The sequence below is a fragment of the Eretmochelys imbricata genome, chromosome 1 (assembly GCF_965152235.1).
Source record: "Eretmochelys imbricata isolate rEreImb1 chromosome 1, rEreImb1.hap1, whole genome shotgun sequence".
Lineage (NCBI taxonomy): Eukaryota > Metazoa > Chordata > Testudines > Cheloniidae > Eretmochelys > Eretmochelys imbricata.
In genome coordinates, this window is record NC_135572.1 from 265,520,243 (window position 1) to 265,542,888 (window position 22,646).

Genomic DNA, 22,646 nt, shown 5'->3' on the forward strand with positions numbered 1-22,646 from the left:
TACGTCTACCCCTGCCCACACCTTCCCCTTCCCACAGCAAAATTAGACTGCACTGTCAGCACTGAGTGTGAGCCACACTCCTACTCCCAGGAGCTGTTGCCTAGGGCAAGGCACGTAAGCTGTGCTTTTGTCATCCCTGTTAATGTTCCAGTGACCCTGTGTGCCTCTTTCAGGCTAGTCCTGGCATGGTGAGACTCTCCCCACTCCCTACTCCTTCCATTTTGGGCATGTGATGATGAGGCATGTTACAAACACATGATACATTTCTCTTCCTGCTGTGGGTAAGCCAGTCAGCTGGCCTGAGCCTGGCCCTGCCCTCCACCGAGGTTCTACCCCCCTCCTGCTGGATCTGTGCTGCCTTAGAAGCAAGGGCTGGCCATGGGTGGGGAACATGGGAAAACATCTGAGGGGAAAGCCAGGGACTCTGTCCCCATATTCATGCTAATTGCTAAACAGGGCCAAACTAAGGCAATTCCCAGCCTGCCCCTGTGCCATAGCCATGCCCCTATTGGGGTTTTAGCTGCAGGGACCACCCACAAGAAAACTGTCTACTGGGCTGGCTAGGGGCCTGCTCTTTGGGCCACAGAGGCTTCATCCAGCTCCCTAGACCATCATTCCCTATCTTTAGGCAGACACATATCTCCAGGAGGAGGTAGGACAGTCTCTCCACCTGTCTGAGCAGGACTTTCTCTCACCCTGCCTGTGAAGGGGTGTTAGGGAGGCTCTACCCTCAGATGTCTCTGCTGAGGGTTGTGCACAGCTCATTCCTCCCCCCCCCCCAAGAAGTGGGGGGGGGGGTTCAGTCCCTTCCCCATTAAAATGAATGACAGCTGTTCATGCTTCTCCTAGCCCTTGTTTTAGGCCATCTCATGCAAACATCAGTGTGTTGGTCACACCTGGAGCGCCATTTATTTGCCTGAAAGCTGAGATTCCAGGAGCCCGGCCCCTTAGTCCAGCCTTGATGCTAAATTGGGTACTGCTGGAAATGACTCTGCAGGCTAATCTTCCCCAGAGCCTGCAGTGACTCATTGCTAGCCAGAGCTCGCTAGGGCTCAGCCTGTTGCCAGAGTGGAGGGAGCAGGCTTCCCCACTAGAGACACTCATAGCACATGTGTGTCTGCCCCCCTGTTTGGAATCAGCTGCTGGTCCTCCTGCTCTCTCCACCTGCTCGCTTTTCGGTGAGAGGCCTCAACTGTGTGTCTAGGGGGGAGGAAGCCTAGGGTTGAATTCCCTTTCTCCCACAAGCAGAGGGCCAAGTAAGAATCCACAAGAGGAACCATTAACATTCAAAGGAGCGTCTCTTTCTTGGAGAGCACCAAGGGCTGGTAGTAGGTTAAGTGGGTGGGAGGGCTATAATGGACAGCGAATGAGCAGGGGCTCTGAGATATTTGGGAAGGAGGAGGTGCCAGGTCAAAGCCAATCAGTGCTGCTCGGTAAGAGAACAGGAGACGTTGCAGGTAAGTGCAGAAGGCAGAGCTGGAGATGGATTTAATATTCCTTGGGAGACTATAAGCATCAGCAGAAAGCTGCATTAAGTCCTGGCTGCAGCTGTTCTTGGAGTTTAGTTGCCAGAGGTTCCCCCCACCTTCCTTTCCCAAGCCCCCCACCTGGCAGTCCCCTGGAGGCCATGGGCATGCCTTCTGCTTGGGCCCTACCCTGGTTCCCTGTCAAGAAGAAGGCCTGCTCCCCAGCCTGCCTCTCCCCGCTATGGGCCAGGTGCTCTCGGTAGTTCCGGGTGAGCAGGGTGTAGAGGAATGGGTTGATGCAGCTGTTGCCGTAGGTCAGGCAGGTCACTCCAAAGTTAAGGTATGCCTGGGCGGTAGGGCTGATCCCCAAGCCCTCACTCCAGTACAGCTTAGCGAGCTGCCAGGCCCAGAAGGGTACAAAGCAGGCCCAGTAGGCTGCAATGATGCTGAAAATCCTGGAGAACAGCTTCTGCTTCAAGGCCCGGCCTGTCACCCGCGGCTGCATGGCCGCCATTGAGGTCCAGTAGGCTCGGGCAAGGCAGCAGTACAGGAAGCCTAGGATCAGGCCAGGAGCCAGAATGCTGGTGATGAAGAGCACCGTGAGGTAAACGCGGAAGGCCTCGGGCGTCCAGGTGGGGAAGCAGATCCGCTTGTTGTGGCTGCTGCTGTCCCGCAGTTGGATCATGACCATCATGGGCACAGTCAGCAGCAGCGAGAGGAGCCAGAGGGCCAGGCTGGTGAGTTTGCGGCAGCTGTTCCCGGTCTGCCTGGCCCTTAGTGGCCTAGTCACTGCCCAGTACCTCTCCAGGCTCATGGCCATCAGCAGGAAGATGCTGGCATGCATGGTGAGGAGGTCCAGGCTGAGCAAAAGTCTGCAGCCCATATCCCCAAAGAACCAATCCTGGGCAAAGTACGTGCATACCACGAAGGGGATGGTGGAGAGGTAGAGTAGGTCAGCCAGGGCTAGGTTGACCACATAGACACACAGGGAGCCAGCTGAGTGGCCAGACACGCCTCTGGATGTCACCACTAGTGTGTAGACATTCCCTGTCATCCCAAAAAGGCACATGACTGTCAGGATGGTGCCCAAGAGCCCAGTAACTGGGCTATCCTCTTCTAAGTTAGGACCATCATCTGAGAAATTACCACACTGTGCTTCCTCTCCCGCCTCTGCCATCACTGGCCCAGGGTCACAACACACGTTCTGGTAACGAGAGAAACTACAACATGCGCTGCCAGAGATACGTTTCCCCTTGGTGTGTGGGACTCCGGTAGACGCAATGTAGGGACAGCTGGGGAAGGAAGGAGTGAGAAGAGATCTTGGCTGACCTGACACCAAAACATTCAGGGAGAGTCTATTTCTCACACCAAACAATACAGCTCATTAGTTTGTCCCAATCCTTTACAAGCCCGGCTCAGCAGGATACCTTACCAGTTGTCACACCACCATGGAGCTGAGAAGAGGTGTATGCCTTCAGATCCAGGGTAGCTAAATACCCTTCCATGTCCAGTGAGGTGCCATTGCTCTCTTCACCTTCACCTTCATCTCCCCTCCCCAGTGTTCACTGGCACTTGGAGACGAACAGAAATTCCTCCTCAGTGGGCAAGTAATTTGTCTTTCTTCTGGATCTCTCCTTCCTCTCAGCTTGGAGAAAACCACAGGAAAATTGTGATTTCCCCCCGCCCCGCCCCCACCCCAAAACTATCCCATCATCCCCTCTGGGCAGAGGAACTTGTATAACTCACAGCTTAACACCCAAGTGTCAACGCTCTCAGAGTTTGTACTGGGCTCTTAGCCACTAGGTGAGGAATTGCATTAGATTTCTCCCCCTCCTCCACCCACTATCAGATCTTTCTCTTTTTCTTTCTTCCTCCTGTCGCTTTTCTTTCTTTCTTTTCACTCTTCTGGTCCTGCCTCTAATTTTCCCCTCTGCAGCTGCTACTTCTTCTTTTACTCCTTTGAATGAGCCTTTAGACCTTAGGATGACACTCCCACTCCCTTGGCTGGCTGAGAGCATCAGGGAAAGTCACTGCATCCCAGAGTCAGACTAGAAATGCCAGGGTCAGTGTTGGAAATGTGTTCATAGGGAACAAGTTGTCAGGGCAGGCAACACACGGCTTTTCTGCGCCTAACCTGGAAGGGGATGGGCAAAGAGGCATATGTACTGCTTCCTTCTCCAAGGGGGACCTGGGTGGACTGGGCACACTGTGGAGTGGCATTTGGGGTTGAATCAATGCAGTAGGTGCTTTGCACTGTAAAGCCCCACATATGCCCCATCAATAGCCGTACACTGGGGCAAGATTTCCCTCTGCTGCTGATGGGGCTGGCGTCCACCACTTGTCCCATTTTCAACAGCACTTTATGGGGTGTGAGCACCACTCATAGACCCCCAAAATGTGATACCCTGTCCACTACCCCTCAACCCAGTGTACCTACAATGGGGTGGCTCTGTTTGCATCACTGCCCCCTAGTGGAATATGAGGGATCTGCCTTTCTAGAGGGTAACGTCCCTTTGCTAGCTGAGCTGCTGGAGCTGCTCCTTTAGATATGGGATGAACTGGATTGTGCATGTCCACACACTAACTTTCCCACATCCATCCCCTTTGCCCAGACATGTGCCATGTTCGCTATCCAGTTGGGGACAGCCATGGTTTGAGGCTGGGGTTACATAAGCAAAGCGTGGGTTTGCATAGTATAAGCCTACATGTAACCCAGAGTTATCAAATGTACCATTGTGTGTATATTGGGGAGGCTTCTTGGGAGCCTCCTGATCCGTTGGATTCCATCCTCAGTATTGTTGCTTATCTGCGCTGGAGCCAAATCCCCCTGACTGTATCTAGTTATTGGCAGTATCGCAGGGATTAGAGTGTACAACAACAGGTGGGGGAAGCAGTCTGTACAGGGTCTCTAATGCCCTCAACCCTGTAGTATCTGAGTGCCGTCCCAGGATTCACTAAGCGTTATGACCAATATGTGTCACGTGGTGCATTCTCTTGCTCTCATCCTCTCCCCAGGGGGAGAATTAAGTGTGCAGTGGAGTGTTTTGTTTTCGTAAGGTTTTGTTTAAGGGGGGTTGTTCTTTTTAATGTACACACTGCTGTTTTTACTGGCGAAGGCAGGGCAAAGAAACGCACCTTGCACTGACACAGGAAGGGGTGGGGTTTGTGTTGGTCCTTAGTTCCTGAGGGAGTTCATGCCACAATCTCAGACAAGCCCCTGAGAGAGCTCTGGCTCCTGCAGAGATGAACTTTACCCTCATGGAAGAAAGTGCCATCATGCCAGGGGAGCGAGGCTGTCAACCCCTGTCTTCGTCCCTGAAGGTGAGGTGATCTCCGTCAGAAGATGGAAAGTCCCTCAGATCATGGTGTGTCCAGGCCAAAAGGAAGAAAGGGATTCCCCCGACAGGGGCAGAGAAGGAAAGTGAAGCCTGGCTGTATTAATTCTTTGTAGGGTGTCACTTGACTCTGATGGAAATAGTCATCGCCCTCTCTGCTCACTGCAGAAAAATACAGACTCTGCCCCCTTTATGTTGCTATCATGTTATCTTCTTTCCTCCAAGAAGGAGTCCTTTGGGTTACCTTTTAACAGAACAGGAGTTCACTTAACCAAAGATAAACTACAATGAGATTTTTTTATTAATTTCTTTCTGTGTATTACATTACTGAATGCACCATTAAGTCCAGTTAGCCCCTGTTAATAGACACTATGTACATACACATGCTGCTTGTGTACTAAACCAGGGAGACATCAGATATCCGTAGGGGTTGAACCTGCAACTTCCAGATCCAAAACATGGGCCTTTACTGCTTGAGCTAGTGAAGAACTCCTTTAGCTATGTGTAAGTAGTAGGCTGTTATACTTGTTGGGGCCAGGCACTAATAGGAGAACATGAACCCACATGCCAATCCAGTGGATTACACTTCTATGGAGGCAGTGTGGCCTAGTGGATAGAGCATTGAACTAGAAATCAGGAGACCTGGGTTGTTTTCAGCTCTCTCATGGTCTGCTCGGGGTCCTTGAGCAAGTTACTTCACCTCCCAGTGCCTCAGTTTCTCCATCCGTAAACTGGAGATAATGATACTTGTTCCTTTGTAAAGTGCTTTGAGGTCTATTGCTAAAAAGTGCTAGATAAGAGCTAGGTATTATTATCATGGAATGCACACAACTGTTAAAACGTACAGCTCAGAATGAAAACAGTCTCAGCTTTTGCCATACCGTCGATAGTCATACAGTGTCTTCTTCCCCATACTCGTATCAATGATCCCCTAATTTATACATGCACAGTACTTTAATCTTTGCAGCAGAATTCTGGAGGAAGGTTGCCTGTGAATATGTAACTTGACAAGGCTATAGCTGTTGACTGCCAGAGCTGCACTCCACCCTGCAAACCACCCATGTTGACTGTGTGCTTGGCTGTTTCCACTTTTATGGTGGCTTCCCCTTTTCCAGTAAGGTACAATAACGGAAGTTTAAAAGACAACACCCCCCCGTCTCCTTCACCACCTGTGGTACGCAAACCTTCAAAGCCTGATTGGATGACAGACCCTTCCAGTCTCCAGTTCGATCACAACACTGCTTAGGAGTGGTCTCAGTGACTAGTTGCTTTGAGTGTTCAGTCTTGGAATGTGTCTTCCATTTAAAGGGGTACAGCCTAATTTGCCCCCCAGCAACAAAGGGAGGTTGGTTGATCTGTTTAAGAAAAAGTGCTCCAAACCATGATGTACTGGGAGAGTCTAGATTCTCTGGTGCACAGCTCCTCTTCTCTCCCATAGCACCCTCTCTCAGGGCTAAGGCAGATAGAGCTGTAGTCAGGTTCTCCGGGGGGTTCTTAGGAGCTGAGCTTGAAGTAGGCTTCAACTGTAGGGAAGGCAAACAGAGGGTATATCAGAGCAGGGAGCTAGGCCAGCCTCAGTTCTGTCTGTTATGAGGCTGGTGGGCGGGCGCAGGAGGAGAGAAGTGAACACCATCCTGACACTTACTTGCATACTCCTGGGGGGTCATGGGCTGTTCAATGACCTGACTAAAGGCCGCAATCCAGTCCTGCTGGTCACTCTCGGTCTCGCAGGTGAAGAGATATTCCCGGTCGGGGGTGACGATGGTGAGGCCGTACTGCCAGGAGAAGCTGCCCTGAGCCCCTGCTGGCAGCCCTTGCTTGACACTGTATCCATGCTCCCTATTGCCCACGAACACTTCGCCTTTAGCAAATGCATCCTGAACAGCAAGAGGGAAAGACAGATCTGTCATGGGGAGGGATTTGCAGGCATCCAAACAGTCATGGTCCCAGCAGCCCCTGAGCTAGGGGAGTTTGCGAGACGGGGCAGAGCAGATGAGTGCAGAAGGTCTAAGGGGATGGGGGGGTGACAACAAACGGGATAAAGGGAACTGGAGGTTCAGAACACCAGGGGAGTTATATTCAGAGGAAGCAACTAAGAAGGGATGGGATCTGGGATGGGGGCACTGAGCAATGATCTCTGGAATAAGAGACCAAAGAATGTGGAGGGAGGAACTGGAGGCTCTGGAAGGGCATTAAGGGGGGATTACGCAGAGGATGGTTGGATAAGAAGGGTCTCCTGTCCCCCTTTCTGCTATCTTGAGATAGCGTCACTTCCACCATGTCGCTATTATAACCCTGTTCCCATTGCTTGCAGGACTGATGCAAGCACGGGGGCTTGGACTGGGTGGGTGGGGAGAGATGTGTGTGGAATGGGGAGGCCAAGCATCTGTTGATGGACATTTGGGGAGTTGTGTCTCACCTCCACCTCACTAGGGAAAGGAACCCTTTGGCTGTTCCTTGCCCCAGAGCACAGCACGATAGAGCTGGATGCAATCCAAGTTCTGACTTACCAATGGATCCTTGAAGTACATGAGTCTGCGGTGATCCAGTGTGAACCAGCGCTTCTTAAAGGCCTCTCTCTGCTGTGGAGATGAAGAGGGGACATTTGTAGGAGGAGAGTGCCCTCTGCAGGGGAGAGAGGGGAATTGCTACTGCATTTCATTTAAATCTGGGCTGCATCTAGACACACAAACTGGGCTCAAAATCCCTGCCCTGGAGGGAGCCCACTTCTGCTGAGGTGAGAAGGGGATTCAGTACCCATGTTCTTTCAATCCTGAGTGTCTCCACCAACATACAGACTTCTCACTCAAAGTGCCCCTGCTCTCAGGTGACAGGGAAGTTCAGTCTCCAAGGTCCACATGCACACATGTACACACACTTAATAAACCCACTCTTGTGGGATGAGTGAGGAATTCAGCCTCCATGTTCATCTAATTTTGCATCTCATTGCCACCCTCACTGCTCCCCGATGAGACCCCAGCTGTGCCCTAGCTGAGGCACAGAGCAGCATTGCCGTGGATCTTGGAGAAGTCTGGGGATATGAAGACAAACATGAGGATGCTGAAATGAACCCAGGCAGGTCAGGAACCCTAGTTTCTCTGTGGCAACTCCCCCTCTGTTAGATTTCTTGTGCCATCCCATCTTACCCTGGGGCCAGTCTTCTCCATGTATCCCTCCTTCAGGAATTTCTGCATTAGTCGGCTTTTGATCTGCATAAAAGGAGAATGGTATATCCCAGCACATCTTTCACTTTAGCTGGTTCTTCTTGTTCACTCCCTCCCTCTCAGCCTGCCCTCAGCGCTCCAACTCCTCTCTTCTCTATCCTTCTCTAAATTCCATCTGCTAATGTCACCTTCCCTGCTTTGTCAGGGGAGAGGGCTATCTCCGTGGGATATGTCAGAGAGCAGCTCTTCTCTGCCCATCTCAGGCCCCTCTAACCGCACCACTGTTAGGATGCCAGAGCCTGCACCTCCACCCAGAGCCCTTACCTCCCCCCTACACTCCAATCCTCTACCCTAGCCCTGAGTCCCCTCCTGCACCCCAAACCCCTCATCCCTGGCCCCATATAGAGCCCGCATCCCCAGCCAGAGCCCTCACCACCCTCACACACCCCAACCCCCTGCCCCAGCTCTGAGCCCCCTCCCACACTCTGAACTCCTTGGCCCCACTGCCACCACACATCACTTCCATATTGGTGCAAATAGCAAAATTAATTCCGCACATGGATGTAAAAAATTTGAGGGAACATTAGCCAAGCCACAGTAGTGACTCCTTCCCCAGAGGACTCAGAGAACAGAGAAGTTCCTCTATCTGGGTGGCTTTAGATACCAGCAGGAGGGCTGGTTATTACTCTCAGGTGATTTCTTACCTCATTGTCACTGGCCACGGGAAATGCCACCTTCAGGTAATGAACCTGCACTGCGCGTATGGCATTGAACCAGTCCACTATCTCCTGCGGAGGGAAGCAGGACAGAGAACTTCAGAGTGACCAGTGCCGAACCACCCAACCCACCCCTCCAGACAGCTCCCTGGGAATATGTATGAGCTCCTCCTGTGGCCCACACTCTTACAGCATTCCTCGGTTTCCTCCCAAAAGCCTATATACCAGTCTCTACAGTGGCTCCTAAATTATACCCTTGAGCAGTGGTTCTCAAACTTTTGTACTGGTGACTGCTTTCACACAGCAAGCCTCTGAGTGTGACTCCCCTTATAAATTAAAAACACTTTTTTATATATTTAACACCATTATAAATGCTGGAGGCAAAGCGGGGTTTGGGGTGGAGGCTGAAGCTTGCGACCCCCCATGTAATAACCTCGTGACCTCCTGAGGAGTCCCGACCCCCAGTTTGAGAACCTCTGCCCAAGAACAACTCATCCCCAAGCCAGTCCTCCAGCCCCTTTCCCTCCAGTGACACACACACACATGCAGCATTCCCACAACATTTAATACAGTGATTCTGCCAGCATTTTCCTACACCATTCACTCCAGCACTTGCTACTGCTAAAGGCTGGGATTGCTGTCTGGGGCTAGGACAGCCCCCTGTACCTTTCCATCCTTGTGGTAAAGGAAGATATTGCGGGTCTTGTTGTCCTTGAGGTAGCTGATCTGCAGGCCATTGGGGTTCCCGATCTTCACTGGCTGGAATGTGGCATTGATGGTGTCAATTTTAATATTTATTTTGGGCTCTTTTGCCTGAGAAAGGAAATGGAATTGGTGAGATCTGGCCCTAAAGATGCAGATGGGATAGAAACCATTGGCTAGAGACTGAGGGGCACTGACAAGGCAAGCAGAGAGGAGTCCTCAGGGCAGAGAGTGTGGAAAGGCTTTCCTAGCACCAGCAGAGGGAGTGTGTCTCCATGGCACGAGGTAGGGGCTCTCTCCCCAGGTTGGGCTGTGCTGGCAGCACCAAGGGAGAATCCCTCTGGGAATGTAGAGAATGGAAATTATCTCCCTTTTACCAGTAAGGGGCACTGTGTCCCAGCATGGGGGACTCTGAAGGTGCAAGGGGAGTCCTCCGGACTGTGTAGGGAGAATATAAATGACTCCCTGGCACCAGCAGGGGGCACTCTCCCCAGGTTGGGGTGCACTGAGAGGCAGGAGCTGCCCCCCAAGCAGACCATACTCACATCCGGTTTGGAGAAGTACTTGAGACACCCATCTCTCTCAGACAAGAGAAACTTGCGGAGTAAGAACTGCCCGTTATCCCGGCCCCGTTTCCATAGGATCCCTTCCTTCAGTCCTAGGAACAGAGAGGCCAGTCTGAGAAGGTACCCTATTGGCCACAGTGGGCACTAGAGAGCTGCAATCAGCCAGTATTTGCAGACTGCGTGTGTGCTGGAGTGCCATGCAGAGTATCTCCAGTGGAAAGCTCTGTCTGAGGGATGGGGCCCTGTGCCGGGCTCTCTTGTGCCTGGCTACAGAGGGGAGAGGGAGAGAAAGTGTGAGGGGAAGGATGGGGGACAAGGACTTTAACCTCTCCATGGGTAGTGCTCCTCGGTTTGTCTCCCAGCTCCCTGGCAGACACCTCGCAATGGAGCACATGTTCACCAGCATTCCTCTCACTCCTCCTCGCCTACTGGGAGCCTGCCTAGCTGCGAGTGATGGGGTGTGTGAGAGAGCTCGCTCTCCGCATGTATGCCTCAGCCTCCCAGCCCAACGCACGTAGGCACTTGGCACTGACCCAGAGCTCTGCCTGCTTCGTTCTGCATGCCCTTGGGGGCAGGAGTTTGCTTTGCTGCACGGACAGGAGAACTTCAAATATGACCACTGTGGTCGTTGGGAGTGGGGTGGAGGAAGACACTGGGGCCCTGGCCAGACCAGCACTGTGAACTCCATCACGTTGGTGCCCCATCAGTGCCATCTGGGACACTAGTACTGTGAGCTTCCTTGTGGCAGTGCCCAGCCAAGATGTCAGCACCATGAGCTTCCTCAAAATAATGCCCTGTAAGTACAACCCAGAATGTGAGCTCCTTCACAGTAGCACTGACCGGGCCAGCGGAGATGTCAGTACTGCGAGCTTTCTCATGACAGTGCCCTGTCAACACACAGCCAGGGCTTGGGCAGTATAAATGTGAGGGATAAATCCATGCCGTGCTCTTACCGTTGGAATACGGCAGATGTCTCCCTTGCTCGGTGAATTCCTTGCGCTCGTACTTGGCCCGTATCCACTGCTCCCTCAGGACTCTGTGGGGTGACAAAATGTGGGGCTTAGTGACAGACTGAAGGATCCCAGAAGTGACCACTCTCTCTTAAATAACCACTCTTACTGGCAGTCGGCGTGAGTCGGCTGGTAATAGTAAATGGGGATGTGAGCCTCGTACGTGGCTTTAGCCACCACATTCCCATGCTGCTCCAGGAACTGCAAAATAAGACAAGAGAGTCAGCGCCTTCCCTTTGATGCAAATTGCACTGTGGGCCTTTCCCACCCCCGACATGCAGGGTGTAGCTATCTAAGCAGATGCCCCTCCCCATCCACTGAAATGTCCCTGGATGAGTGACTACACAAGGGTTGGTGTCTATCAAGTCTCAAAGGCCTTGTCTGAGTTAGAGACTTACATCGATTGTACTGAACCCAATGTAATTATCCCCAAAGTGGTTAACGTGGGGGCAGTGCACACGCACTTGGCGTGTGTACATTTGTTTAGTGCTCTTGAGGTTCCATCCCATGTATTGTGGCAGCAGCAAAGCCTTTTGGGAACATATCCCAGAGTTCCCAGCTCCTTTCCAAAGAGTGGTGCTATACGGATGATTTTGTATGGCTGTCTGGAAGACCTGGTGAAAGCCCAGGGGAACAGTGGGCGGAGAAGTCAAGCTCCCATAGATCCCAATTAATCCAGCACTATTTGGAAGCTTTTCCCAGAGCCTTCCAAGGTGGAGGTGGAAGGGGTGCCATGCTTAGACTATTGAGTCCTGCATAAGACCTAGGGCCTGGTCTCCATGGTGTTTACTGGTGGGGAATCAGCTGTATGCAGCCAAGGGGACCCTGGGTCTTGGCAAGGTATGTTTCAAGCAGACTTCCACCCTAGTCATAAAAAAACATGACGTAGGAATAATGCAGAGCCAGTGGTGAGCTGGAGCCAGTTCACAACGGTTCGCTAGAACCGGTTGTTAAATTTAGAAGCCCTTTTAGAACCGGTTGTTCCACGAGGGACAACCAGTTCTAAAAGGGCTTCTAAATTTAACCAGCCAAAAGTGGCGTCTTAGGCGCCGACTCCATGGGTGCTCCAGCCCTGGAGCACCCAAGGGGAAAATTTGGTGGGTGCAGGGCACCCACCGACAGCTCTCTGCCCCATCCCCAGCCCCAGCTCACCTCCGCTCCACCTCCGCCTCCTCCCCTGAATGTGCCGCCCTGCCCTGCTTCTCCTCTCCTGCAGGCTTCCCGCTGTTCGCACGAGAAGCCGGGGCAGGCTGAGAAGCAGACGGCGGCTTCCCGCTCAGGCCAGGGAGGCGGAGATGAGCTGCGGCGGGGGGGCACGAGGAGGGCCGCCCGCGCCGCAGTAGGTAACCCGGGTGGGGGGGCTGCACAGGGAAACCGCTCCCCGTCCCAGCTCACCTTTGCCACCCTCGGCCTGAGTGGGAAGCCGCCGCCTGCTTCTCAGCCTGCCCCGGCTTCCTGCCAAACAGCTGATTCGCGGGAAGCCGGGGGAGGGGGCGGAGAAGCAGAGCGGGGCAGTGCGTTCGGCGGAGGAGGCGGAGCAGAGGTGAGCTGGGGTAGGGTGCGGGGTGGGGAGCTGCTGGTGGGTGCTCAGCACCCACCAAATTTTCCCCATGGGTGCTCCAGCCCCAGACCACCCAGGGAGTCAGCACCTAAGGCGCCACTTTTGATGTGATCAGTGGGGGAACGGCTGCTCCCCCTGCTCCCTCCCAGCTATGCTCCCCCGCCCCTAGGAGCCAGAGGGACCTGCCGGATGCTTCAGTTAAGTACCTCCGGGACTCCCCATCTCGCCCCCGGCAGGTGCCTCTGGCTTTTAAGGGTGGGCACCCACTATGGTGGGCACCCACTATGGTGGGCCACGAGACCTTCCTGCCCGGTTCTGGGGGCAGTTAGGGGACAGGGGAGGGGGTTGGATGGGGTAGGGGTCCTGGGGGTGGGCATCAAGGAATGTGGGAGGGTTGGATGGGGCAGGAGTCCCAGGGGGCGGGGGTGGGCAACGACCCCCTCATGGCGTGAGGAGGGAACCCGTTGTTAAGATTTTGGCAGCTCATCACTGTGCAGTGCCATTGCTTTCACTCTGCCCACCAAAGGGTAAGTGCATCGTCCATCAAGTTGCTGGAGGGATGGGTTGGGGCAAATCATCTCCACTTGGGTATTAAAACCCTACTACTAGCAAAGAGGCTAGTTATGAAATCAAAATGAATGTCAAACAGCATGATTCAAAAGGCCTGATCATGTAGTTTCACTTTCACAGGACCCAAGAAATTGAGTGTTATGAACAAAGAACCCCGACTTGAGTTGCACTGCAGCAGGGATGCAGATAGGAAGACTCTCACCTGCACCTGGGCCTCGTCCCAGTGGTCCATCCTCAAGGATTTAACTTTGCTAATGTTAGGGATATTGCGGTGGATCCCTGAGCAGCTCACGCAGATAAAGACACCCAAAGTATAAGATGCCCAGTCAGGATCTGAGGGTAAATAAAAAGGGGATCAGTAGCAGGTATTCAAGGGAGATATGCCATGACTGAGAAATGTGCTGTCAAGGCTCCTAGGGAAATAGATGCAGAGGGCTGTATAACCTCAATGTCATGTGAGCTGAGTTAGTCACCTGCTGGGGAATAGATACCCCCTAATAAAATACATCACTATCATTTCATCCTTCCTGCTGCTCCAAGCTGTAGGATATTGATCTTATATCTATATTGTGCCTTTTATTTTGAAGGATCCCAAAAAACTTTACAGACTCTCTCTTTTTCTCTCGCTCTCTCTGAGAATCATTCACCCAATACAGAAATGCAGCCACCTCTGGGGTGGAATATGGCAGCTATTTAACAATGCACAGCAATACACATCACTGTTCAACACAGGAAATGAAGAACAACACTGAATCCAGTTGAAACAAGTAGGAATTTAGGAAAGTAAAATGTGATTAATTACCAAAATTGAATTTGGGGCTTAGACCCCCATTTTGCTGAAAGTGCCATGGGGACTTTTAACGTTCCTCCAGGATTAGGACCTTGGATTTCTATTCCTTTCAAAAGATGGCACTTCCAGTAGAAAAATATCTCCATGGCAGGACATTGGTTCAGTGCTGGCCCCGAGGAGAGGATGGCTTTCTGAATCACTCACCACTTTTTGCAGCATCTGCAATTTCTTCAGAAACTTCTCTGTCAAATTCTGACTGGGCCTGACCCCAAGTAATTACTCAGCTCTGACATGACAGCAGCCCAAGGTGATGTGGTTGCACATCTTTCTGCAGTTCAAGCAGTGGGATGACCCTGTTCTTCCTCCACTGCGCACAGTAGGATCTCTTCGACCCAGGTACCTTCTCCACACACAAGAAAACAAATCCCTACACCTAGTGTCCAGCTAGGCCAATGACTCTCCCACCATACCTTCCCCATCCATGGAGGAGAAACTCCTCCAGACAGCCCATATCAAACCACCACAACCTGACACGCTGCTTCCCCCGCCCCCAGGCTAGACAGTTTCTGACTCCTACTCCTCAGCTTCCTCCCCAAAGCTGGCTACTCTGGCTGCCTCTCCCGTGGAACTCTCTCCCCAACATCAAGCCCCACTTTGGACCCATCTCTGCTAACTGTCCCCTTCTCTCCGCTGCAGCCTCTTCCCCCACCCATGTTACTGAGACCCCAGCGACTCACCTGGCTTCCCACAGTCTGCGCACAAGGCATTCTCAGCTCTCCTCCACACCTCCTTTAGGGCTTTCATATTCTTGTCACCCTTTTCAGCCATTGTCTCCAATAGCTGCCCTTGGGCAGGGCACGGCAGGGCCAGGAAGGCAGCTACCTGTGATCTCTACCTGTGATCAAGCCCACTGGCTCGCCCAAGGGAGAAGGGGCTTGGGGCAGGGGATCAGTAGGGTTAATAAAATTGGAGAGCAAACCCTATTGGATTGACAGAGCACAGCAGAGGGAAAGAGACAGAGGTGTGTGTAAGCTGAGGAAGAGGAGAAGGCCGATAGTGTGGGCGTGAAGGGAAGTGCAGCAATTAACCACAGAACTGGTTTTTCCGCATTTCTGCTGGTAAAAGGACAAGCCCCAGGAAAAGAACCGAAGCAGCAGGCAAGTTGCTAAAGGCAACACAGCCATGGCTCAGAGGCGACACCCAGTGTCAGGAGTAGGACTAATGGCCACCAGGCTGCCTCATAATTAATAATGTGCCAGGGTTCATCAGAAGATCTCAAAGCAAACTTTATAAGCATTCCTGAAGCCTCGCAAGCTCCCTGTAAAGTACAGATGAGGAAATTAAGTGGCTTGCCTGAGGTCACACAACAAGTCAGTGGCAATGGTGGGAGTCCTAATGCCCACTCCCTTGCTGTTACCACTAGACCACACTGTCTACATAGTGATTGGATATTTCAGGGGGTCCTGCAGCTTGTGTCTTGAGGCACACTGACATGGCTGAAAACAACCACAGCACCCACCCTGTAACTAACAGAACAGCCTGTGTCCTGCTCCCACCAACATGGACTAAACTGCCGCTCCTTTAAAGGAAGTCTGGAGATTTGTCATATGGAAGAGAAGCAGTAAGAACGTGTGACCTGATCTGCAGCTGTGAGTGAGGGGGAGACAACTAGTTCATGTGACCCGATCTCTGTGGGGACAGAAGAGAGGGATGCGGGACTTGACTGCCAGAGTGGGTCATAAGATACCATGTTATACACATCTGGGGCCCTGCACACCAGCAGCCGCTTTTAAACACCACAGTAGAAAGTGACCTTCAGACTGAGCTGGAGGCAGGGAGATTGTGAGAAAGTCCCACCCCTGCCTGAACCTGATTGGGAGGGAGAGGCTCCAATCAGGAACCTGGAATCTTGAAGTCAAAAGGTTCCACAAGGTTCTGTGGCAGTTGAGGTTTGGCAGTTGGCCTTTAGCCCCACCCCCAGCCTGAGGAAGCTGACTGGAGTAGAGGCGAGAGTGACAGAAGATTTCAGCCAATGGGGCTTTGGGTCGGGAAAGCAAGTGCTGAGGGGAATGGAGCTCTTGGGGTGATTGCCCTGCAGGTCCCCACTGTAGAGGTGCCTTGGGCTTAGGTGCTAGAACTAGGGGTGGGAGGTGCTGTGTCTGCCGCACCCCCGGGCTTGAAGTGCTTTCCATCCTATCCAGGGTTTACAGTTTGGTTCAATGGCTCTCAGCAACCCCCCACTCTACAAATTGTTCTGGCGCCCCTGCTGGGGCACATGCGCGCAGCACGTTCCGGAGGGCCGTGTCTGCTGGGGCTGTGTGTGCACCCTGCCCGTTCCTCATGCCCCCCGCCCCCATGCCCCTGAGAGCATAAAAGGAGGTGCTGATCCAACAACCACCCTGTTCCTTCAAACCACTGTAGGCACCGAGTCGGCACTGACAGGGCATGCCGCTTCCCTTTTGATCCTCGCTTCTCCCCACGGGAGAATTTGCTCTTTTTCTGTAAGCAGCTGCTCGTTTTAAATAGAGTTAGAGATAGAGTCTGTGTTAGATTCCTGATCCACTGGGCACTTAGCATCCTCCTTAGCCTCCATCAAGCGTTCCCAGTGCTGACGTGCACACCCTTTCAATGGTCTAAGCCAAGGCAACTGACTTCAACCCTGTCTTTTGTTCGGTAGTTTAACGTCCATCACAGATGACCACATGAGATCCCTCTTCCATTAAGGAAAAGAGCATGTCCTGGCTGGGGCCCAATTTGTAAATCCTTTAGTACTCAGACTGTCAAGCCCTAGTTACCTGCCTCAATTACATCTTTTACAGAGAATCATAAAGGCAACATCCTCAAGGGCAGAAATACTAGAGAAAGCCACACTGAGATCTCCGTCTCACATGGCTGAATCAGGATGCAGGATCAGTGGTTCCCCAATGGGCAAGGACACACACCCCCAGTCTCCAAGCCCCCGGAATCCATGCCAAGGATATTGTGAAATCATCCTTTCAGAGCCAATCAACCCGACTGTCCTCTTCTCCAAAGCCAAGTGTCATGGGCAATAAGGAATCAGCTCCTTCTACAAGCACTACCTCTACCTCTGTGTCCAGCAGTTGTAGCAGGCTCACAGACTGCTTCCCATTATGGTATCAGGGTTCTCCCTCACTGGTGAAGACGAAAATGTAAAGAAGCCCCAGGCACATTCCTTTTTCCATTTTACTCTAGCCATACGTCAGCCATGTCCTTGGCACAGAGCAGCCCATCCCTCCTCAGTGCCAAGTGCTGCAGCCTCTTCTACCTTGACAACTTCAGCATCAGGACCCTCTGCATCGACTGTTGCGTCTGTGTCTTCCTGGGACCTTTCAGCACTGAGGAGGTCCACACCTCTCTTCAGCTTGGCCCTTACTACTACTTCCTCAGCACAAAATAAAGAAGCCTTCACTTGCCCCTTTCTGTTGTCCCTGACATGCTATCCATGTGCAGCAGGTTTTTGAGCCAGAGCACCCCAGAGTTAACCTCGTTGTTGTCAGGAACAGGACCAAGGTCCATCCTTGGATCTCTCAGTTCCAGCATCTTCATTTTGGTGAGGCTCCTTTTACCTCTTGGATGCCTCCTGCTTCCTGGGTTCCTGTTAGCCGATGGCCAAGGATGTTTGGTGAGGTGCCAGCTATGCCCGTTTTATACCATCCGTGACTTTAACCGCTAGGACACACTGTCCCTTCGCAGCGGGCAGCCCGGGCTAGGCTGACAGATGCCCCAAGGTCCTAAACACCCGTGACTTTAACTGCTAGAGCTCAGAGCTCCTTCGCAGTGGGCAGTCAATACTGACTGACAGGTGCCCCAATGGCAGCACTAAGAGCCTCTCCACACCCGTGACTTTAACTGCTAGAGCTCAGAGCTCCTTCGCAGTGGGCAGTCAGGATTGACTGACATGCGCCCCAAGAGTTTGCCCCGTGGAGGCGGCACAACTCAACGCTAGGCTCTTAGTACTCTCACCTAATGGCCAGGCTTTATAGCCAAAATGGCTGAGGTTCTTTAATTGTGTTGGCTGCTTTACAGTAAACCAGAGAAACAAGTCAGGCTTATGCACAAATGGTTACCAAAATTTACTAAACTAGATTCTAATCATGTGGTTACAAAATTGCTAGTGCCTACTTATTTAAATGTAGAGATGTTCCACACGCAAACAAGTTACAAAACTGAAGCCACAATCCCAAAGAAAGAAAACAAAGTATAGAGCTCTATTTCAAAATATGTGTACACTAAAGATAGGAGATCAGGAGTGGGTGCTTCTTACCCTCCTTGCATCTCTCGATTCCAGCGGTGCCAAGCCAGGATCGGTCACTCAATTCCGCGGAAAGACGAATAAGGGACAAGGCTTAGGGACCCTCTTAGCTGCAGAAGCCTTGGGAGGCTGTCACTTATCTGACCAGCAGATAGATAGTGAAAAGCACTCAAAAATCAAGGTGCTGTAGGTCCCATACTTATACCTCTGTACTCCTTTATTCTCCTTCTCCTTTCTTATGCCAAATTGGGGCTGGTCTGTCTGGGCGATGCCAGCTCTCGCAAGAGTAGTTTACACTTGCAAGGGAGAGAAACAATAAGTTTCGACTACTGGACATTCCTTTTATTAGGGTAAATATTTTCCCACCTAGGATGTTGGGGTGTGTGCATCACGCTATTTAGTAGGGGCTAAGAGCCATGTCTGTCACAGCTTCTCTGTCTGCTGGGAGCTTAATCGTTGTATATGTTCCCAGAGGCACATTGTAGCAGCACACCTGTGCTTCTCACAGCTCCAAAGGCTGTGCTGGAATTTATGTTAAGTGCCCTGTTGTTTTGGCTCCCTTGTGTTCCCAGCAATGCTGGTCTGAGAGGGGGGGCTGGCTGTCTGGCTACAGTTCCTCCTGGCATATCACCTCCATAGCCTTATGGCGCATGTGGGTTCCATTGCCTGTACCTGAAAGGGGTTGAACACCCAAGAAGGCAGAAAAGAGGCCAGGATGGTTACACTTTCTTTTCCTGTGAGAGCTCCAAAGCATCTCCCTCAGCAATTCTGCTCTGAAGAATGGGAGGATGAAAAGACTCGTGTGTATCCTGCCACAGGACCTCCTTATCCCTTCTATTCATCCCCAGATGACACTGTGGTTTCCTCCAGCAACTTCTCCTAATGACTATAAAAATAGTTATGGGGAGAACTGCTGAAATGCTAGACCTGGAGCTGGCAGCTGAGCAGAGAAAGTCTCAGTTTTGTGCCACATATTACAGGCCCTAGTAGGGTAGCTATTCCTGTAAATGAAGGCATTCTGGAGCCCCGAAAGGATCTGTGGCTCACACCAACTTCCCTTCCTGCAAAAGAGCTGCCTGAAGGTACCAAGTTCCCTGAGGTTTGAATGCTTATGCAACCACCCAACCCGCAAGAAAAAAACAATAATCTGATTCTCCTTGTTCAACACCTAGGGAGAGAAATCCAAAGAGGTTAAATCTTCTGTGGGAAAAGGCATACTCCTCAGCCTCCCTCCAGATGAGGATATCCAGCTACAAGGCAGTGTTAGCTAAATACTGCTTCCTCACCTAAGCTCTGCTCCCAGCCCCACATGCAGGCTCCCAGCCCCGTGCCTGGGGCTCCACTGCCAGCCCTGCGCCCAGGGTCCCGGCCCCGTGCCCAGGGTCCTGGCTGCCAGCCGTGTGCCTGCCCCAAGCTGTTATCCTCCAGGAGGTCCCACCCTCCCGGAGACCCGGCCCTGCTCCCAGCCCCAGCTCAGGGGGCAGGGGCGCAGACAGGGGTAAGGGGGCTGGCTTTCAGGACCCCCACTATTAAAACGGTTCCAGTGCCACTGCTCACCTGGGATAAACTGTCTCACCAGGATCAGCTTCCTGGGGCTGTTAAGAAGGAAACTAAGTCAGGGATAGCAGAGGGTCCTCAAGTGACAAAACATGCCTTCTAAGCAGCTTTCGATGCAGGTGATAGCAGCTAGAGCAATGGCTATACCTGTGATGATGCGTTGATATTCCTTGGTCCAGTCTTTAGGTTTGCTTGAGAGGTCCAAAGAACCATTGAGTACCTCCCTTTTGAGGGCCCCTGTAGGATAAGTATAAAATTAAAGAACTAAAGTTAGCTTAAGTTTGGTTAAGAAAATACATGTGTTGTAAAGAAAGGCCATGACGAGCAAGTAGAAGGAAGGCTTTGGAAATAATGAGTTATAAGGCCAAAAAGAATAAAGTAGGGAGGATGTCTGCTTCAAAGAATAACTAATAAGATAAGGGAAATTTTCTAAAAAGAAGGTCTCTGATCAATAGGGGTGACTGCAGATGGCTTTAAATCACATAGAGAATCTGTCTTACAGTGAGCCGACATGGCTCTTCCCCATCCCACACACCAGTGTTAAAGCCTATGTGAACCCAGGTGCAATGGGAAGGCTGTTCCACACCAAGAAGGAGGGGAGGAAAGGCCTTGGGAAGAAAGGAGATTGTAAATCTTATCTGGATTAAGAGTGGAAAGAAGGGTGAACTGTCTCCAATTGTTTTTTAGCTGAAGTCAGTAATTGGCAGGGACATCACTTGTTTGTTAAAAGGTATAAAAAATAAACTCTTAAGGGGTTCATTGCTAATACCTGCCTGACCACGTTGGAGCTGACTGATATGAGTCTCAGTACCCCTGGGTTTAGCCCAGTTGTAAGTATCTTGATCAAATGCGTCTAAATGTTTTGTTACTGTTTGGATGTAGTAAATTGTGTATTAGTTAGGCTTTTTAGGCATGTTTAGAGCAATTGTATAAGTACCATTTGGCTTTAATGATTAAATTTGAATTAATGGTTAAATTAGTGTTTGGTGATTTCCCATATCAACATTAATAATTTCAAATATTATTAATAATTCCAACAGGCCTACTCTGTTTAGCAACAAAACTAATGATTCCCTGCATTCTCTATTAAAGATTCAAGAGCAATGCTGAGGTCTCTAGAACGGTCATCCTCCATCTGCAAAGAAGTGAACTCCTTAGTTTAGATTTCAGTCTCCATGGTTACACAGGTAACACACTAACAAAAGGCCTTTGCACAAGTCCAGAGAGTTACTTATGAGATAGACACATTTTCACAGAGATCAGCATCTGCAACTGCTAACTGGATGACCATGTCATCTGCTGCAAGGTCTTATATCTGACAGTCCAGTCAAGAATCTTGGACCAGCCTTCTCTGTGGACCTGTTCCCCTCCTCCTGCTCCTTTGGCAACTGTCTTTCTTATTTCCTTGTTGCATGGAGTAGTATTACCTCAGATCAATTGTTCTTAAAAATCATTTCAAAGGGAAACTTTACCCAATTTCACTCCATGCTGCCTGTATCCCTCTTCCACATCCCTTTCAGGGATCCCTAGCATAAGATAGTGCCAAAGGAAGAAATGTTATCCCTTCTCCACTTGGGTACTGTAGAGAGGTTCACTCAGCATTAGAGCTGCGTGGAGAAAGGTAATTCTGTTTCATGGAGGATGTTAATATTTCAAAATGTGGTTTAATTCCAAATTTCAAAATTCTCCATGAAAAGGAATGGAGCCCCATCTCTGGAGCAATGTCCTTTAAGTGCTGCCCAGAGCAGAGGACCCTGGAAGCCTGGAGTTCCCAGCAGCTCATCAGGTGGGCTACTGAGGAGCCAGACAGGCAAAGTGGGAGGAAAACAACTGACAGGCAAGGTTCCATGGGAACTTCAGTGAAATTGCACCATCTCTGCAAAATATTTTGAATTGGCAAATTTGGAACTTTTCCCACCAGCTCAACTCAGCAGTACAGTGGAAATAAAATAACAAAAATAAGCAATGGAAATGTTTAAAGCACTGTACAGGTATTAACTTAATAACACCTACCATTTCCTAATGCCCTCTACCAGTTGCCTGCAAGAGAATCCACATAGGCAATGCCTGAAGAAAAAGTTATTTACCACAGTAACTGTAGTGATCCACATTCTTCTCTAGTATTTCAGTTTTGTGATAGATTTTTGAAACAGTAGAAGGGAATGACAGTATGGGCCCTCCAGAAAGTCATATGCTTGTGCATGCAAGGAGCCTGCATTTCACCTACAAGTGGGACCCCTGCAGGCAAATCATCTCAAACAATAACCGTTATGGTAAGTAACCATTTTGTAAGTTGTGTCCTTCTGTAAAGAGTGGGCACACCACTCCCGAGCTATGAGAGGGAAGAGTGGATGCGCTACTTCCAGGAGCTCTGATAGTATGGTGATGAGCACTGTATAAGCTAGATAAGGCCATGTCTACACTACAAAATTATCTCAACCTAACTTACGTCAGTATACAGCCCCCCCAGTTATTAAATCACTTGTGTGTGCACACTTAGCTCCTTGTGTCGGTGGTGTGTGTCCTCACCAGGAGTGCTTGTATCGATTGTATTGTCAGTGTGGGGCATTGTAGAATGGCTCCCAAAAGCCAGTCAATGTAAAGAATGCAGTGTCTACACTGACACTGTGTTGACCTACTTACGTCAACTGACTCTACACTGCTTGGGAAGGTGGTGTTACTAAATTGGCGTAGAGAGGCACTAATGTAAGTGGGCGCCAAATAAGTGGAGACATTCCACAGGCAGTCAATGCAAGGTAGCTTAGTAACCGTGTCTTTTAGACTAGGCCTAAATAAATACGATAGAGAGGGGAAGATATTGGAGCTAGTCCAGATATACTCCCTTATGTGCAGTTGCTAGACAAATGCATTCACACTCTTAGTGCCCTGCAGTGCATTAGTCCAACAACTACATTGAGGGGAACATCTCCAGGCTA

The 22,646-nt window shown here is 50.9% G+C and overlaps 2 protein-coding genes across 2 annotated transcripts; both read right to left on the reverse strand.

The window, feature by feature from the left end:
* Positions 1 to 1,286: 1,286 nt before the first annotated feature.
* LOC144274732 (urotensin-2 receptor-like) lies at positions 1,287 to 2,643 on the reverse strand. Its single transcript, XM_077833827.1, has 2 exons — positions 1,656 to 2,643; positions 1,287 to 1,426 (listed from the first exon to the last, which is right to left on the reverse strand). The coding sequence occupies exons 1-2, from the start codon at positions 2,641 to 2,643 to the stop codon at positions 1,287 to 1,289; spliced, it is 1,128 nt and encodes a 375-aa protein (XP_077689953.1).
* Positions 2,644 to 5,119: 2,476 nt separating this feature from the next.
* Positions 5,120 to 14,759, reverse strand: LOC144259364 (arf-GAP with dual PH domain-containing protein 1-like). The gene is made up of 11 exons (XM_077807576.1): positions 14,618 to 14,759; positions 13,293 to 13,423; positions 11,069 to 11,160; positions 10,903 to 10,985; positions 9,929 to 10,041; positions 9,348 to 9,494; positions 8,670 to 8,753; positions 7,948 to 8,010; positions 7,312 to 7,383; positions 6,447 to 6,678; positions 5,120 to 6,324 (listed from the first exon to the last, which is right to left on the reverse strand). The coding sequence occupies exons 1-11, from the start codon at positions 14,706 to 14,708 to the stop codon at positions 6,296 to 6,298; spliced, it is 1,137 nt and encodes a 378-aa protein (XP_077663702.1). The 5' UTR covers positions 14,709 to 14,759; the 3' UTR covers positions 5,120 to 6,295.
* Positions 14,760 to 22,646: the final 7,887 nt, after the last annotated feature.